Source organism: Salmo salar, chromosome ssa07 (genome assembly GCF_905237065.1).
Source record: "Salmo salar chromosome ssa07, Ssal_v3.1, whole genome shotgun sequence".
Taxonomy (NCBI): domain Eukaryota; kingdom Metazoa; phylum Chordata; class Actinopteri; order Salmoniformes; family Salmonidae; genus Salmo; species Salmo salar.
The window spans coordinates 47,763,664-47,780,057 of record NC_059448.1 but is presented as its reverse complement, the minus strand read 5'-3'; the positions used below and the strand labels follow the sequence as shown (position 1 = coordinate 47,780,057).

The following is a 16,394-nucleotide window of genomic DNA, read 5'->3' as shown; positions in this document are numbered from 1 at the left end:
GGTGTAGGTTATAGAGAGAGGAGGAGGAGTGGGTGTGTGTAGGTGTAGGTTATAGAGAGAGGAGGAGGAGGAGGAGAGGGTGTGTGTAGGTTATAGAGAGAGGAGGAGGAGGAGAGGGTGTGTGTAGGTTATAGAGAGAGGAGGAGGAGGAGGAGAGGGTGTGTGTAGGTTATAGAGAGAGGAGGAGAAGGAGGAGGAGGAGAGGGTGTGTGTAGGTTATAGAGAGAGGAGGAGGAGGAGGAGGAGGAGAGGGTGTGTGTAGGTTATAGAGAGAGGAGGAGGAGGAGAGGGTGTGTGTAGGTTATAGAGAGAGGAGGAGGAGGAGGAGAGGGTGTGTGTAGGTTATAGAGAGAGGAGGAGGAGGAGGAGGAGGAGAGGGTGTGTGTAGGTTATAGAGAGAGGAGGAGGAGGAGGAGAGGGTGTGTGTAGGTGTAGGTTATAGAGAGAGGAGGAGGAGGAGGAGAGGGTGTGTGTAGGTTATAGAGAGAGGAGGAGGAGGAGGAGAGGTTGTGTGTAGGTGTAGGTTATAGAGAGAGGAGGAGGAGGAGGAGGAGGAGAGGGTGTGTGTAGGTTATAGAGAGAGGAGGAGGAGGAGGAGTGGGTGTGTGTAGGTGTAGGTTATAGAGAGAGGAGGAGGAGGAGGAGTGGGTGTGTGTAGTTGTAGGTTATAGAGAGAGGAGGAGGAGGAGGAGAGGGTGTGTGTAGGTGTAGGTTATAGAGAGAGGAGGAGGAGGAGGAGTGGGTGTGTGTAGTTGTAGGTTATAGAGAGAGGAGGAGGAGGAGGAGAGGGTGTGTGTAGGTTATAGAGAGAGGAGGAGGAGGAGGAGAGGGTGTGTGTAGGTTATAGAGAGAGGAGGAGGAGGAGGAGGAGTGGGTGTGTGTAGGTTATAGAGAGAGGAGGAGAGGGTGTGTGTAGGTGTAGGTTATAGAGAGAGGAGGAGGAGGAGGAGTGGGTGTGTGTAGGTGTAGGTTATAGAGAGAGGAGGAGGTGGAGGAGTGGGTGTGTGTAGTTGTAGGTTATAGAGAGAGGAGGAGGAGGAGAGGGTGTGTGTAGGTTATAGAGAGAGGAGGAGGAGGAGGAGAGGGTCTGTGTAGGTGTAGGTTATAGAGAGAGGAGGAGGAGGAGGAGAGGGTGTGTGTAGGTTATAGAGAGAGGAGGAGGAGGAGGAGGAGTGGGTGTGTGTAGGTGTAGGTTATAGAGAGAGGAGGAGGAGGAGTGGGTGTGTGTAGGTGTAGGTTATAGAGAAAGGAGGAGGAGGAGGAGAGGGTGTGTGTAGGTTATAGAGAGAGGAGGAGGAGGAGGAGGAGGAGGAGAGGGTGTGTGTAGGTTATAGAGAGAGGAGAAGGAGAGGCTGTGTGTAGGTGTAGGTTATAGAGAGAGGAGGAGGAGAGGGTGTGTGTAGGTGTAGGTTATAGAGAGAGGAGGAGGTGGAGGAGAGGGTGTGTGTAGGTGTAGGTTATAGAGAGAGGAGGAGGAGGAGGAGAGGGTGTGTGTAGGTTATAGAGAGAGGAGGAGGAGGAGGAGAGGGTGTGTGTAGGTGTAGGTTATAGAGAGAGGAGGAGGAGGAGGAGAGGGTGTGTGTAGGTTATAGAGAGAGGCGGAGGAGGAGGAGGAGGAGGAGGAGGAGGAGAGGGTGTGTGTAGGTGTAGGTTATAGAGAGAGGAGGAGGAGGAGGAGAGGGTGTGTGTAGGTTATAGAGAGAGGAGGAGGAGGAGGAGAGGGTGTGTGTAGGTTCTAGAGAGAGGAGGAGGAGGAGGAGAGGGTGTGTGTAGGTGTAGGTTCTAGAGAGAGGAGGAGGAGGAGGAGAGGGTGTGTGTAGGTTATAGAGAGAGGAGGAGGAGGAGGAGAGGGTGTGTGTAGGTGTAGGTTATAGAGAGAGGAGGAGGAGGAGGAGAGGGTGTGTGTAGGTTATAGAGAGATGAGGAGGAGAGGGTGTGTGTAGGTGTAGGTTATAGAGAGAGGAGGAGGAGGAGAGGGTGTGTGTAGGTTATAGAGAGAGGAGGAGGAGGAGGAGAGGGTGTGTGTAGGTGTAGGTTATAGAGAGAGGAGGAGAAGGAGGAGAGGGTGTGTGTAGGTGTAGGTTATAGAGAGAGGAGGAGGAGGAGGAGGAGGAGGAGGAGGAGAGGGTGTGTGTAGGTGTAGGTTATAGAGAGAGGAGGAGGAGAGGGTGTGTGTAGGTTATAGGGAGAGGAGGAGGAGGAGAGGGTGTGTGTAGGTTATAGAGAGAGGAGGAGGAGAGGGTGTGTGTAGGTTATAGAGAGAGGAGGAGGAGAGGGTGTGTGTAGGTGTAGGTTATAGAGAGAGGAGGAGGAGGAGGAGAGGGTGTGTGTAGGTTATAGAGAGAGGAGGAGGAGGAGGAGGAGGAGGAGAGGGTGTGTGTAGGTTATAGAGAGAGGAGAAGGAGAGGCTGTGTGTAGGTGTAGGTTATAGAGAGAGGAGGAGGAGAGGGTGTGTGTAGGTGTAGGTTATAGAGAGAGGAGGAGGTGGAGGAGAGGGTGTGTGTAGGTGTAGGTTATAGAGAGAGGAGGAGGAGGAGGAGAGGGTGTGTGTAGGTTATAGAGAGAGGAGGAGGAGGAGGAGAGGGTGTGTGTAGGTGTAGGTTATAGAGAGAGGAGGAGGAGGAGGAGAGGGTGTGTGTAGGTTATAGAGAGGGAGGAGGAGGAGGAGGAGGAGGAGGAGAGGGTGTGTGTAGGTTATAGAGAGAGGAGAAGGAGAGGCTGTGTGTAGGTGTAGGTTATAGAGAGAGAGGAGGAGGAGGAGAGGGTGTGTGTGTGTAGGTTATAGAGAGAGGAGGAGGAGGAGGAGAGGGTGTGGTGTAGGTTCTAGAGAGAGGAGGAGGAGGAGGAGAGGGTGTGTGGTGTAGGTTATAGAGAGAGGAGGAGGTGGAGGAGAGGGTGTGTGTAGGTGTAGGTTATAGAGAGAGGAGGAGGAGGAGGAGAGGGTGTGTGTAGGTTATAGAGAGAGGAGGAAGAGGAGGAGAGGGAGGTATAGGAGGAGGAGGAGAGGGTGTGTGTAGGTTATAGAGAGAGGAGGAGGAGGAGAGGCTGTGTGTAGGTGTAGGTTATAGAGAGAGGAGGAGGAGGAGAGGGTGTGTGTAGGTTATAGAGAGAGGAGGAGGAGGAGGAGAGGGTGTGTGTAGGTTCTAGAGAGAGGAGGAGGAGGAGGAGAGGGTGTGTGTAGGTGTAGGTTATAGAGAGAGGAGGAGGAGGAGGAGAGGGTGTGTGTAGGTGTAGGTTATAGAGAGAGGAGGAGGAGGAGGAGAGGGGGTGTGTGTAGGTTATAGAGAGAGGAGGAGGAGGAGGAGAGGGTGTGTGTAGGTGTAGGTTATAGAGAGAGGAGGAGGAGGAGGAGAGGGTGTGTGTAGGTTATAGAGAGAGGAGGAGGAGGAGGAGAGGGTGTGTGTAGGTTATAGAGAGAGGAGGAGGAGAGGGTGTGTGTAGGTTATAGAGAGAGCAGGAGGAGGAGAGGGTGTGTGTAGGTGTAGGTTATAGAGAGAGGAGGAGGAGGAGAAGTGGGTGTGTGTAGGTGTAGGTTATAGAGAGAGGAGGAGGAGGAGGAGAGGGTGTGTGTAGGTTATAGAGAGAGGAGGATGAGGAGGAGAGGGTGTGTGTAGGTGTAGGTTATAGAGAGAGGAGGAGGCGGAGGAGAGGGTGTGTGTAGGTGTAGGTTATAGAGAGAGGAGGAGGAGGAGGAGAGGGTGTGTGTAGGTTGCTTTTTGTTATTCTGGCGGGGCGACGGCTGTGGTAGAGCTGGGGCCAACGTTCAGACTTGATTGATTAAACGGTGGGGGTTTGGATGTGGGGAGGGAAGGCGGGGGGGGGTCTCAGTCTGCTGGCAGTCCTTCAGACGCTCAAGGAGGGACGGAGAGAAGGAAGGATGGACGGCCCCCTTGAAGCCCTCCAAAACTAAACCACACCACTCTGTCTGCATCTTCTGGAGCAATGTATTCATCATGCTTTTTAAATGGTGTGCTTGTGTGGATATTGAAACAGAGCCTACAGTATGTTTACCATTTAGGCCCCACCCAACATAGCCTCTGCAGTGCCTGATGGGTAGTGTAGTGCTGCACTGAATTCCTAGTGAAGTTCTACCAGGTTGACTCAATATGTGTTCACTTTGAAAATGTGCTTGTTGTCTGTATGTCTAGTGGTTCTTAATGCCTGGATGATTAAGGGCTTACAGTCTGTGGTTTATGCACAATGCTTGGACTGACTCACAACACCCGAGTCCTGCTTAAAGATGGGTTTAGAAGTAAATTACTTCCTTGGTTAAATACTGTGGCGACGCCAGTATGAAAACTCTCCAAACCGTTGGTGAACCACACCATTATGTTTTTAACTGGCCACAGCGCGTGGCGACGCCGAGAAGGGGTTGTTTGGCCTAGCGAAGGACAGTCAGGGTTAGAAACAAGGCATTTGGGATGTGGAGATGAAGAAAACGGTCAATGTTTCTCAGAATGACCAGACAACAAAGCTGAAGTCACTCCATGAACCTCTCCTCAGATCACTGTCTCAGCAGAGCTTGGTGGATTCCTACCAGGACAGATAGCATCATCACTAGCAATTAGCTTGCTCGATTAGTTGCTTGTCTGTGAGGCATGTGCATCCCCTCCAAAACCCTAGGCCTTCATAGGACCAGGTTATGGGCCAAATCTAGACCCCAAAAGCCTAGCTAGTCAGACTAGCACACTTAGACTTCCCTCAGGCCCCCACATCCCTCCACTGTACCTGTGTGACAGAGATCAGAGGACAGTGTTCATCTTTATGGTCCCTGTGTATCTCTTCTCCTCGTCTCTCCTGTTCCCCCTACTCCCAGTGGACTCATCTCATCCATTTGTGCTGCTGGAAGTTGACTCCCCCAACACTTTCCGCTGAGAATGGATTCGGCACGCCGCCTACACCAGCCCGGCACAGTAACAACATTAGCATCTATTTTGTGTGCAGTCCAGAGAGTTTTCATTGGTTTTGAGTGCCTTTATTGTTCCGAGTGCCATAATTGATTTTCGTATGTCTCGTGTTATTCCACTTAAGGTTTATTCTTCCCCCCCTCAGACCAAAAGTTGGAAAATGTAATTAAATGACCAAGTTGAGAAGATCTGGTTGGTGACTTTGATTTCTTTTCATTGCGGTTAATCAGGGTGGATATAAATAATGTATTTGGAGAATCACATGAAGACCAGTAACCTTGTGTGGTTGGTATAATACAGTCCATTAGTCAGACCACTACATGTTGACATTTAGAGGCATATCACTACATCTCCTCTGGTACCAGGATAATTGATGATGCAGACGATAACAGTAATAGCGTTGATGATGATGTCAATTATGCAGTTGAGGCAGATAGCCTTTAGGATGATGATGATGATGATGATGATTATATTAGCACTAATTTCTGTCCCTATGTCTGTCTCTATAGTTGCTTCTAGAGCATCTGGAGTGCCTGGTGTCCAGGCATGAGCGGTCACTACGAATGACCGTGGTCAAGCGGCAGGCCCAGTCACCCTCAGGCGTATCCAGTGAGGTGGAGGTCCTCAAAGCGCTCAAGTCCCTGTTCGAGCACCACAAAGCTCTAGACGAGAAGGTAAGACCATACATTAGAGATGTAGTCTATAGAATCAGCATGCACTATAGCAATTCTTGGAAGAAGGGATTCTTCAATTGATTGTCCAGTATATTTGACTGATGACAGTACATACTGTATGGAGACATAGTGCCATCCTGGTATTGAATATTCTTTGTTTTGGCATAAGTCACCACCACAACCACCCACCCTCCCACTGGCCCCAGCCTCTGCTCTGCCTCATGCCTGTTGATTGATGGCCTCAGCCCTCTGTAAGATGTCACGCCGGCTGCTGTAATCTATTCAACCCTCCACAACAGACCCTATCATTTACAACGCGTCTCTCCTGGCCGCTGGACTAGGGAATAAAAGGCGTTTTTGATTCACGGGATGTTTTCTGCCCTGCGACGATCTGTCTGTGTGTTGCTGGGCTGTCCCGAGGAGTGGAGGGGAGGGAGGGAGGGGGAATGACTGCCCTGTAATCCAGGCTCAGCCTCCTCAGAGAGGCCTTGATCCTAGTGGGCCACAGCCCCGGCCATGGAGCACCACGGAGCTCACCAGTAAATGCTCCGTCAGTAGCATGACAAATACCTCAACATGGTACATAGAGGAAGGCAGAGTAAGTCATACATTCACCCCCTTTGAGGAGAGGGGAGGAGGGAAGAAGAGGAGGAGGAGTAGGGATGGGGAGGAGGGAGGGAAAGCTGCGATAAAAGCAGATACCCCTGGACAGAAGCTCAGGCCTGGCTTCAAGGCCAAGACAAAGTGTTACTGTTAGGCTGAAGGCTGAGGGAGAGAGGGAAGAGCGGCTTGCTCTCTCGCGGGAACCCGGTATATCATGTCAACCCCAGGCTGAGGTGGGATGGTGGGTTGGTGGGGAGAGATAAATAGGCATATGTCACTGTTGTCTCCAACACTATCCATGCTATTTATCTGAGAGCTCAAAACCACACATCTACTGCCATTAACTGCTAGAGCAGAGCTCCATGGTAAGGTCCTACTGCCATTAACTGCTAGAGCAGAGATCCATGGTAAGGTCCTACTGTCATTAACTACTAGAGCAGAGCTCCATGGTAAGGTCCTACTGCCATTAACTACTAGAGCAGAGCTCCATGGTAAGGTCCTACTGCCATTAACTACTAGAGCAGAGCTCCATGGTAAGGTCCTACTGCCATTAACTACTAGAGCAGAGCTCCATGGTAAGGTCCTACTGCCATTAACTGCTAGAGCAGAGCTCCATGGTAAGGTCCTACTGCCATTAACTGCTAGAGCAGAGCTCCATGGTAAGGTCCTACTGCCATTAACTACTAGAGCAGAGCTCCACGGTAAAGTCCTACTGCCATTAACTACTAGAGCAGAGCTCCATGGTAGGTCCTACTGCCATTAACTACTAGAGCAGAGCTCCATGGTAAGGTCCTACTGCCATTAACTACTAGAGCAGAGCTCCATGGTAAGGTCCTACTGCCATTAACTACTAGAGCAGAGCTCCATGGTAAGGTCCTACTGCCATTAACTACTAGAGCAGAGCTCCATGGTAAAGTCCTACTGCCATTAACTACTAGAGCAGAGCTCCATGGTAAGGTCCTACTGCCATTAACTACTAGAGCAGAGCTCCATGGTAAGGTCCTACTGTCATTAACTACTAGAGCAGAGCTCCATGGTAAAGTCCTACTGCCATTAACTACTAGAGCAGAGCTCCATGGTAAAGTCCTACTGCCATTAACTACCAGAGCAGAGCTCCATGGTAAGGTCCTACTGCCATTAACTACTAGAGCAGAGCTCCATGGTAAGGTCCTACTGCCATTAACTACTAGAGCAGAGCTCCATGGTAAAGTCCTACTGCCATTAACTACTAGAGCAGAGCTCCATGGTAAGGTCCTACTGCCATTAACTACTAGAGCAGAGCTCCATGGTAAAGTCCTACTGCCATTAACTACTAGAGCAGAGCTCCATGGTAAGGTCCTACTGCCATTAACTACTAGAGCAGAGCTCCATGGTAAAGTCCTACTGCCATTAACTACTAGAGCAGAGCTCCATGGTAGGTCCTACTGCCATTAACTACTAGAGCAGAGCTCCATGGTAAGGTCCTACTGCCATTAACTACTAGAGCAGAGCTCCATGGTAAGGTCCTACTGCCATTAACTACTAGAGCAGAGCTCCATGGTAAAGTCCTACTGCCATTAACTACTAGAGCAGAGCTCCATGGTAAGGTCCTACTGCCATTAACTACTAGAGCAGAGCTCCATGGTAAGGTCCTACTGCCATTAACTACTAGAGCAGAGCTCCATGGTAAAGTCCTACTGCCATTAACTACTAGAGCAGAGCTCCATGGTAAGGTCCTACTGCCATTAACTACTAGAGCAGAGCTCCATGGTAAAGTCCTACTGCCATTAACTACTAGAGCAGAGCTCCATGGTAAGGTCCTACTGCCATTAACTACTAGAGCAGAGCTCCATGGTAGGTCCTACTGCCATTAACTACTAGAGCAGAGCTCCATGGTAAAGTCCTACTGCCATTAACTACTAGAGCAGAGCTCCATGGTAAGGTCCTACTGCCATTAACTACTAGAGCAGAGCTCCATGGTAAGGTCCTACTGCCATTAACTACTAGAGCAGAGCACCATGGTAAAGTCCTACTGCCATTAACTACTAGAGCAGAGCTCCATGGTAAAGTCCTACTGCCATTAACTGCTAGAGCAGAGCTCCATGGTAAAGTCCTACTGCCATTAACTACTAGAGCAGAGCACCATGGTAAAGTCCTACTGCCATTAACTACTAGAGCAGAGCTCCATGGTAAAGTCCTACTGCCATTAACTACTAGAGCAGAGCTCCATGGTGAGGTCCTACCAGAGGTTGTGTACAGTAACCCACTCATGGCGGGTTGTTGTGTTTTGTTTTCCTCAGGTGAGGGAGAGACTGCGGGTGTCGCTAGAGAGGGTCTCTGCATTGGAGGAGGAGCTAACATCAGCCAACCAGGAGGTGAGAAACGGGTCACAGAATCATTTCCACAGGCACTCTGACTGTTTTAGTCAACCTTCAAAGTAGTTTGATGTTGACAGTTCTACTTAGCAGGACTCCTATTCAGGTGGCAGTCATTCTGTCTTAAGATGGAGTGCGGTGTGTGATGGGGTGAAGTATGGCGTTGACAGATGAGAGCTGGCCCGTGGCGTTAACAGGGTGGCGTAACGCCTCTGCCCCCCATTCTCTCTCTGCCAGTCTCTGCCAGGGCAGATGGTCATGTTCCAGCTGAGAGGAGCCCTCAGACTGGCGCTCTACCGGAGCCAAATTAACCACTCTGCACTGCCAGAGGGAGGGGGGGCGGGGGGGGGGGGAGAAAGAGGGGGGAGAGGGAGAGAAAGAGAGAGATTTAAAATGCTGCTCTACCAGCCAAACAGTCCTTAGGAGGTGAGATGAAACCCTGGTGAAAGACTGATCTGCCCTGGCTATAGAAGACAAGTAAAGCTAGGGATGGAGTGAGGGGATGAGAGGAGTGAGATGGGGATATCTTTCACTTTGAGTTAGCTTCGTATTACCAGACTGATGACCGCTCCTGTATCCGTGTAGCAAATCATTTATGCAAGCTCACGAGATCAGGCAGGTTGTATGAGGCAGGTTGTAGGAGGCAGGTTGTATCAGGCAGGTTGTATGAGGCAGGTTGTATGAGGCAGGTTGTATCAGGCTGGTTGTATCAGGCTGGTTGTATCAGGCTGGTTGTATCAGGCTGGTTGTATCAGGCAGGTTGTATGAGGCAGGTTGTATCAGGCAGGTTGTATCAGGCAGGTTGTATCAGGCAGGTTGTATCAGGCTGGTTGTATCAGGCTGGTTGTATCAGGCTGGTTGTATGAGGCAGGTTGTATGAGGCAGGTTGTATCAGGCAGGTTGTATCAGGCAGGTTGAATCAGGCAGGTTGTATCAGGCAGGTTGTATGAGGCTGGTTGTATGAGGCTGGTTGTATCAGGCTGGTTGTATGAGGCAGGTTGTAGGTTGTATGAGGCAGGTTGTATGAGGAAGTTTGAGCCATAGACATGCAATGTAAAGTGCATCTCATTCGCTTAACCAAGTACAGTGTTACGCCTCAGCAGATATTTCACTGAGTCGAGACAGAGGTCTTTATTTGATTAAATAGTGTGACTATACTTCATTTGACTACAGTGGACACATGGTTAACTTTCTGCTGTGTCATGGTGAGACAGTCATCTGAGTGAGTGGGTGTTGAGGCCCGGTGATGGAGGCTGTGGTTAAATAAGCACTGCTGAATAGAAACGTCCACACTTCCACACGTCAGAGCCTCCGGGGAGGACGTTGGGTTCCAGTGGCTGCCTGCACCAGCTCCAGACTGTTAATTGATTTGGGATGGAGATCTGCCTCGAGTCGCTCTCCTCTGGGGCTCCTGTCTGCAGATAACACCACCTGCAATCCTGGAGCCTCCCATAGGGAGCTGCACTGCCTGATGACATAGATGACCTTCGACCTCTCAGTCTCAGGTGTTTAAGTGGTCCAGATTCGACCTCTCAGTCTCAGGTGTTTAAGTGGTCCAGATTTGATTTCTATTGTGCGTACTCTCTCAGAGCTGATTTATTTATGATGTTTCAATTTAGAGTTAAATAAATAGTGCAGTTGTTTTTAACACAGACCCGGCGCACATAAATGGAATGGGAGTAGATTCTGTAGAATGTGTCAGGAGGTTGATGAATTCCCCGCAAAACCTCTGGGGCCTCTGGGGCCTCTGGGCTTGGTCCCCCGCCAAGGGACCAATCCAACCTGCATAAGATCCTACAAAGGCTGCTGGGAGGAGAGAGAGCGACTGAAACTTCTGTTAGTCTATGTTATCCGGTCTCTCTTATTCATTTCCTGGTTGGAATTCTAGAGGGAATCCCCAAGGTGTCACCCACTCTATGCAGTGAAAAATGAACCGGTGCTATACGATTCAAGCCAACAGGTTTCCAGTGTTTGTGTGTGTTTGTGTGTGTGTGTGTGTGTGTGTGTGTGTGTGTGTGTGTGTGTGTGTGTGTGTGTGTGTGTGTGTGTGTGTGTGTGTGTGTGTGTGTGTGTGTGTGTGTGTGTGCCTGTCTGTGTGACTGATCTTAATTCAGAGGCATTGCCGCATATAGCAACCTGCTCCAGGCCCTCGGCTCCACCAAATCAATCTTATACACCAAGAGATTTCACGTCACCTTCCTGTCCAATCTCCTTTTGCTCCATCACACTAAAACAGACAATTACTTATTGGAGAGGTGGAGACGAAGGGAGTCAGGGAAGATGAAGGTATTGTGAGGGAGAGGAGTTTGAAAGATAGCGCCTTTCTGTTTAGCTGTGGCACTGTCTCCTGGTGTCTCCTGGTATCTCTGATGTCTCCTGGTGTCTCTGATGTCTCCTGATGTCTCCTGGTGTCTCTGATGTCTCCTGGTGTCTCTGATGTCTCCTGGTGTCTCCTGGTGTCTCTGATGTCTCCTGGTGTCTCTGATGTCTCCTGGTGTCTCCTGGTGTCTCCTGGTGTCTCTGGTGTTTCCTGGTGTCTCTGATGTCTCCTGGTGTCTCTGATGTCTCCTGGTTTCTCCTGGTGTCTCCTGGTGTCTCCTGGTGTCGCTGATGTCTCATGGTGTCTCCTGGTGTCTCTGGTGTCTCCTGGTGTCTCTGATGTCTCCTGGTGTCTCTGATGTCTCCTGGTGTCTCCTGGTGTCTCCTGGTGTCTCTGGTGTTTCCTGGTGTCTCTGATGTCTCCTGGTGTCTCTGATGTCTCCTGGTGTCTCCTGGTGTCTCCTGGTGTCTATGATGTCTCCTGGTGTCTCCTGGTGTCTCCTGGTGTCTCTGATGTCTCCTGGTGTCTCTGATGTCTCCTGGTGTCTCCTGGTGTCTCCTGGTGTCTCCTGGTGTCTCTGATGTCTCCTGGTGTCTCTGATGTCTCCTGGTGTCTCTGGTGTCTCCTGGTGTCTTCTATGTCTCCTGGTGTCTTCTGATGTCTCCTGGTGTCTCTGATGTCTCCTGGTGTCTCTGATGTCTCCTGGTGTCTCTGATGTCTCCTGGGCTTTGATGAGTTGAGATGAACTACTACTACATCAAAGGGAAAGATGGCCACTTTCAATTTGCTTCTGTAAACTTCTAATTTTTCTAATTTGAGAGCAACCACAGCCACAGCAGCAGGGCTCAGTCTATCATTTGTTATCCTGGGTGTCTGTCAGGAGGAGGTGTGTGTGTGTGTGTGCGTGTCCGTGTCCCCGAGCGCGAGCCTTATGCCGAGAGCCAACCATTTGATCTCTGTACCTGAAAAATGATAGACGCTCCCCAACGTGCCGGCCAAAACATAAGGAGGTGTAATTGCACCCCTCATTAAAAGAATGGAGAGAAAGAGAGAGAGAGGCAGCAATATGCAACAGCAAGCAAATCCACTGTCTGTGGATGAAATCTCAAACCCTGAGTTGGGATATTGTCGAGGCTTAATGTAAAGGGAATCCTCCATTGTAATTGTGGAATAATCCCTCCCTGCCCTTTGCCCTCTTAGAATGAAAATAATGTAATACTTGCATCTAGTGAGTGCCTCCATCTGTGCTGTAAAAAGTGGTGTTTTATAGTTGTATAGCTTTAAGGCTATTTCTGACCACAGTGGCAGAGACAGTTATGTGTCACATTTTCACATCAATCATTGTTTATTGATGGAGGTGTCATTGAATGCCTTGAACGCAGCTCAACTGGAGCGGTTGGTGAAACACTTGGCAACCGTATTGGATTCTCTCACTGTGTTGTTTAATTGTGATGTCACCGCCTCCTTCTGAGAAACGTAATTCTATGTCGGTCTCTCCGGGGTGCAGACACAGCCAAGTCATAGATCTGGGATTCCCACAAATGGGAAGTGTCCAACAAATATTCAGGCTTAAATTATTTATTGTAGACAGAGATGGCATTCCAATAACAGTAATACTGATATACCGTCTGGCTTTTACCGATCAGGACTGGAAGGCCCTATTGCAGCACTGCCTCAGTCTGCACAGTAGTATGATGTATTGTCATGTTTAGCAAAATACAGTATTATACAGTAGATTCATGACTGTCATAGGCTGCTACACTATCCTTCCTGGATTCTTCTCTCTCTCATTGCCGTCATAATATTGACGTCTCCGATGGGGGGAAAAAAGGTCGGTTTGTTTCCTAAATCCAGATGAAATCCTGAGATTAAAGCCTAAAAAGATCCTGTGATCAGTGGTAATAGCAGCGTGCTGTCATTTTAATCACACTACCATATCCTGTCTGTCTCTCACCAGGGTCTGTTCTTTATGGGAAATCTGGCAGTGTCTGTGCTCATGATTACATAATAATGTATAGTGAGCACGCTAATTCAAAGCACACAATATTTGACTGTGTACTGGATGACAGGCTACAGGTATTTATGACAATGACATGGTGCATCTCTCTACTGTAGTTGTCATACAGTAAAATCATGGCTTTTGTACAAATGTTTTCATACACAAAAATATGACAGTTATGCAAAAAAAAATATGGTTAGCACATGATAAAACAATGACGGTCGCCTCCTAGTTTCAAGGTCTGGGAGGTTTCTCTGGAACTGACTTGTGAAGGCAGATCCTACAGGCATTATGTAGTCTCCTGGTATTGCTGTCACTTGTCGTTAGTGATGGTGTAAAATGGCATTAGAAGTGAGGGGGCTCCATAAAGGAATTCATACCATGCTGTTTGTGCTGTCCAAGAATAGGTTGCAGTCCAACAATTTGGACAATTATAGCTGTGTCTCTACCCGGCTATTTCCCCCCCTTCCTCCCCCTCAGAAAGTCCTAATCAGCCGTCCCTGTCAGGGAAAAGCCTCAATATGCTTGTCATGTCACTGGTTTGTAGCCCCTGGCAACGTGATTAAGAGTGAACACCAGATTCTTCAGGTGAGAGAGAGAGAGAGAGGAGGGATTCGCTGAACAAGATAATCATAGTGATCACGTTAATACCTAGACTTAACATGACTTAGCTGGCAGCGTAATGTTCCAGAAATTCCTACACAGAATTATAACAGCAGGAAATAACCTGTTAGCGGTCATTGAGTAAATATTTAGGTTGTTTGTGTTCTGGAAAGTGAATGAGATCCTGACCCTTGACCTTAATACATTTGCACATCAGTTTTATTCCCCTCAGGCACTGACAGGACAGCCCCATGCCTGGCTGGAGCTGACAATTGTGTGTGTGTGTGCGTATCTGTGTCTGCGTGTGTGTGTGTGTGTGTGTGTGTGTGTGTGTGTGTGTGTGTGTGTGTGTGTGTGTGTGTGTGTGTGTGTGTGTGTGTGTGTGTGTGTGTGTGTGTGTGTGTGTGTGTGTGTGTGTGTGTGTGTGCGCACATGTGCATGTGCCTGCATGTGTGACTGACAGCTAGGCTGATCTCTTCTGTGTATTGTTATTCTAGACCTGTGTATAAATCTCTGTCCTGTGTCCCTCTCTGTGTATTCCTATTCTAGACCTGTGTATTAATCTCTGTCCTGTGTCCCTCTCTGTGTATTGTTATTCTAGACCTGTGTATAAATCTCTGTCCTGTGTCCCTCTCTGTGTATTGTTATTCTAGACCTGTGTATTAATCTCTGTCCTGTGTCCCTCTCTGTGTATTGTTATTCTAGACCTTAAATTGTTCTTTATCCTATTCTAGACCTGTGTATTAATCTCTGTCCTGTGTCCCTCTCTGTGTATTGTTATTCTAGACCTGTGTATAAATCTCTGTCCTGTGTCCCTCTCTGTGTATTGTTATTATAGAGTAAAATCTCTGTCCTGTGTCCCTCTCTGTGTATTGTTATTCTAGACCTGTGTATTAATCTCTGTCCTGTGTCCCTCTCTGTGATGTATTCTAGACCTGTGTATTAATCTCTGTCCTGTGTCCCTCTCTGTGTATTGTTATTCTAGACCTGTGTATTAATCTCTGTCCTGTGTCCCTCTCTGTGTATTGTTATTCTAGACCTGTGTATTAATCTCTGTCCTGTGTCCCTCTCTGTGTATTATAATTCTAGACCTGTGTATTAATCTCTGTCCTGTGTCCCTCTCTGCAGATTGTGGCCTTACGGGAGCAGAATGCCCACATCCAGAGGAAGGTGGCATCAGGGGACGGGTCAGAGGACATACTGGAGGGCGCTGATGCCAGCCAGAAGGTACATAGCAAGGTGGGCGTCCATTGCGTTTACTGTCCTTCTTTTTTTTCCAGTCAATATCCACAGCTTTTTATTGTTGATTATTTATCTCATGTGTTACTATCATTACGTTCACAGGACTAACACTCAACATTTCAGTTTTCACATCAATGTAAACGTGTCGGATATACATACTTTTCAACCCCCATTTTCATTGTTTCAACACAGTTTTCCATTCATAGTCTGTGTTAGCAGTATCATCGTGGTATCAAGCATGTTATCATTTCACTAGCTCGATAGATACAGGCCTTCACTGTCAGCACAGTGTCTTTGAGCAGCCAGCTAGGCAGCGTGAAGGACAGCCACAATCAGGTGATGTGTACTGTCTATGACCCCACCAGATTCCGTTATACTGTAGCTCCCATACTTCTGAATACATCTGCATACAAATGGTCCGAGATCAAATGTCCCATAATGCATCCACACTTCCATGATTAGTCAGTCCAGAGTGAAACACAGTACCTTGAGCAGTCAAAGCGTAGAGAATTTCCCAATCCTCTCAGATATCAATACAGCACTTAAAATGCAGAAATCAACAGTGTCTTAGTCTCATAGAGGCTGCTACTGCAGAACAACAAACAGAGACATCAATGACAATTCAATTCTAGCTCTCGTCTCATGGTTTGGATGTGAGCTGAATCTCTGGGCTCGTGGATGAGCTGCACCTCGTGACGGGGACGCGTTGTCAGGAGTGTACGATTCAGTCGAGCCCGACTGGGCGACAGCTGTCTGTGGCCTGTCATTCTGCAGAGTAGGGGGGTGGGGATGAGGGTGGCTGGAAGGTTGAAACTCCCCGTCACACACACCCTCCTTGGGGTTAGTGAGAGGGGAGTCACTCACTGTCACCATGCTGAGGTTTGAAGGGGTAGTCATGGCAGCCTCGTTAAGGTTCCATCCAGAGGTAGTCATGGCAGCCTCGTTACAGTTCCATCCAGAGGTAGTGACACGGATGATCTGCAGGGCTCGTTTCTCACTGCTCCTGGGCAGAAGGGTGTTGGAGTAGAGTGAACACACAGGCTAATGCCATCGTCAGGCTGTCGTGACCCATGTGACAGGTGGAGGGCTGTGTGTGTTGTGTGTGTGCACGTGTTGCGCCTGAATTAACCAACAGGTCACATCATGACGCGGGGCATAGAGCTAGCTTTACCTGATGGGCCTGCTAATGCAGTCAGACAGCCATGGCCTTTCCCTTCACTCTCAGTATCAACCACTTTTCTGCACTTCTAACCATCAAGGCCTCAATATTATATAGTGATCGAATAGTAAAACCAAGAAGATTTAACCATAGAGGTAATCTTTTACAGTTAACAATTTCAAAAGATAACGATTAAACCTAAGTTAGGCTAGCTTTTACTGACATGCCCAAGCTATGGCTGTTGGGCTCCCCCACTGCAATTTAGCAGCGCTGTAAAGTTGCTGTGATATATAGACAGCTAGACGTATAAAACGGGTCTAATTTAGCAAAAGGAAACGGTGCACAGTAGCTTGTTCCCTACCAGATCAATCTGCCTCAATGGAGAAACAATGTTTAACTCCATGTCAATCTCTCCTAAAGGCATTGTTACGAGTGTCAAGTCCGCCTCGTCCCCAACTGAATAACTCCCCTGCAGGCTTTACGAGTATACTGTCAGACGCGCCGCAATTAAGTTTTTATTTCGAGAACCGGCT

At 48.6% G+C, this 16,394-nt stretch overlaps 1 protein-coding gene across 13 annotated transcripts in view; it reads left to right on the top strand.

Moving 5' to 3' along the window:
- Window positions 1-16,394, top strand: part of LOC106609381 (liprin-alpha-2) — a 207,449-nt gene that overhangs the window by 144,696 nt on the left and 46,359 nt on the right. For 12 of the 13 annotated variants that reach the window (XM_045722130.1, XM_045722136.1, XM_045722132.1 and 9 more), the window contains exons 4-6: window positions 5,417-5,581; window positions 8,464-8,538; window positions 14,589-14,699. In XM_045722130.1, coding sequence (XP_045578086.1) covers window positions 5,417-5,581; window positions 8,464-8,538; window positions 14,589-14,699 — 351 coding nt within the window. The remainder of the gene's footprint in view (window positions 1-5,416; window positions 5,582-8,463; window positions 8,539-14,588; window positions 14,700-16,394) is intronic. The other variant, XM_045722127.1, reaches the window with a different exon arrangement.